At 41.5% G+C, this 2,260-nt stretch overlaps 1 protein-coding gene across 1 annotated transcript; it reads right to left on the bottom strand.

The window, feature by feature from the left end:
• Window positions 1-265: 265 nt before the first annotated feature.
• LOC122057115 lies at window positions 266-1,480 on the bottom strand. Its single transcript, XM_042619117.1, has one exon. It carries the CDS (start codon window positions 1,125-1,127, stop codon window positions 480-482), a length of 648 nt encoding a protein of 215 aa, XP_042475051.1. The 5' UTR covers window positions 1,128-1,480; the 3' UTR covers window positions 266-479.
• Window positions 1,481-2,260: the final 780 nt, after the last annotated feature.

The following is a 2,260-nucleotide window of genomic DNA, read 5'->3' as shown; positions in this document are numbered from 1 at the left end:
ATCAATTAAATCCCATCTCAATCTAGATTGACTTGGATCGGATAAAAATACCATTGGTTTAATTAATTTATTTTTTATCTGTATTCATCGATTCAGTATCGATTAAGAATTGAGTTCGATCAAGATCGATACAATCCAACCGATTCAGGCCGATCCCCATCAGACCTCTCAAACCATGTTCCCTACCCACGGGTTTACACTTTACAACCTTTAAAGGGTTTTTACAGCATGCATACCCAGATTTGTATAGGGTAACAACGTTAAATGTTCAAACTGGTCTCTTCTACTTTTTCCACCTACGACCTCATTACTTGCACTACTTTACAATACAAACCTAACCTTTGTTTTAAAAAACAACGAAGAAACCAACAAAACAAAAAGAAACGTCCACATCAGAAACTTCAATAGTTACAATCCCCATTGGAAGGACAAGAGAACCGATGAGCCCATACCTCAAATCCACCGACCGGTAACAATTTTCACCGGCCGTGAACATTTAAGCTGACGAAACAACCTCCCTCTTCTCCGCCAGCATCACGAGTCGGAGAAGGTGACGGAGTGTAATAAGGAGGCGAAGCACAAGGCGTCGAAAACGGAGTACTTTCTCTCTCCTCCACATCCACTGCGACTGAGTTAGTCTCTGCCCCTGGATCCTCTTCTTGGGTTCTCTCAAAACATTCGCTTAAAGAAACCTTTCTCTCCTTATCCGGGTTCGGCTTCCGATCCGTTGAAGATTTCACGGACTCCAAATCCTCTTTCTCCTCTTCCTTGATCGTAAATAAAAGTCTTGACGGACCGTATAAAACATGCCATTTCAAAGGGTTGTCGGATTCCGATGAAGGGACTTGGTGTTCTTGGTCTATGGAAGGAGCTGTCGGAGCTGAGGCTGGCTCCGACCGAGACTGGTTATTCCAGCAGAATAAGTACATTAGCTCCTTGGAAGTAAAAGAGCTTTTCGTGGTGGTGGTGGTGGTGTAAGGTTCACCGGAAGCGTCAGTCTCTACGGTGGCGTTCCGTCGGAATCTGCGACGGTACCAGAGTACGTAGAAGACCTCGGCGACTAGAAGGAGGAGACAGACCACGAAGACTACGATCAATCCGATCCCAAGCTTGCTTAGACCTTTCATGTCGAAGTCACGAAGTGTCTCCCGCGACAGAAAATAGTACAAAGACTCTGAGAGATAGTTCGGAGAAAGAGACTTTTTCTTGGGTAAAGTTCAGAGAAAGAAACTAGTTCAGTGGAAACGCAGCCAACGTTTATCTTCTTCATTTGTGAGACACAGATGGAATAAGAAGCGGTGATAGAAACAAGGGAGACACGAGGGGAAGGCGTGGGATGGAAGTCCATAACTCGGTATTGCTACAGGCTATAACCGGTGGTTTCACCATGGGATTCACCTATCCGTACATATATGCTATGGCATTCACAGGGGGTGTCAAGACTCAAAGACAACAATTTTCTAAACACCCCCACCCCCACCCAACCAAGAAAACAAGAAATCCGAGTGATTATTCTTTGCAGTGATGCAAGATGGTTGAGAGCATTTGGACACACGTCTTGAGGTCTTCTCGGTCATCTGATACTCACTGATAGAGGATGTTTTTGTTGCCCCCCTTAAAAAAAATTTGAAGCCTAAGACTAATCTAATCATTTATTAAACGTGTCGAGTTCAAATATTGACCGATTCATAATTGAGTGGTTTCAATGCAAGGGACCAATTGAATAATACGAGCAATCGATAATCAACCGTTTATTGTCTAATTAGCCTATTTAAACCGATTATAGCCCCTAAGTTACTCTCAAACCATAAAAAGAAACCTTTGTTCGTAAGCTATGGAGTTCTTTCATGCTATAGTGGTGGGTCTTATCCTTTCTTTAGTAATAGCTTAAGCTTAGTTGAAGTCCTCGCTTTCTGTCTTGTCTTCGGAAGAGTGAATGATAAGTGAAGGCAAGAGCTTAAGTCAAATATAATCCCTTGTTCATATGATGGCGTTTAATGATCATTTATAGTTTAATTAGTCAATTAATCTATTTAAATAATGATTATAGTTTCCAGAGTCACTTATTACATTTATGGGGGTACTATTATACTTAAAAGAAGAAAACGGATTAATTTCTTGGAAATGTAGTATGATATGGACGTATGATATGGGCTGTTTGTAGGTAGACTTGTAATCATTCAATATTTGAATTTAATTAGTGTGGCAGTGGGGAAAGAACGATGTTGCCATGAAGACTAGTGCTTTGACAAGATTGCCC

Source organism: Macadamia integrifolia, chromosome 12 (assembly GCF_013358625.1).
Source record: "Macadamia integrifolia cultivar HAES 741 chromosome 12, SCU_Mint_v3, whole genome shotgun sequence".
NCBI lineage: Eukaryota > Viridiplantae > Streptophyta > Magnoliopsida > Proteales > Proteaceae > Macadamia > Macadamia integrifolia.
The sequence above is the reverse complement of the archived record's forward strand: the minus strand, read 5'-3'. Positions and strand labels throughout refer to the sequence as shown.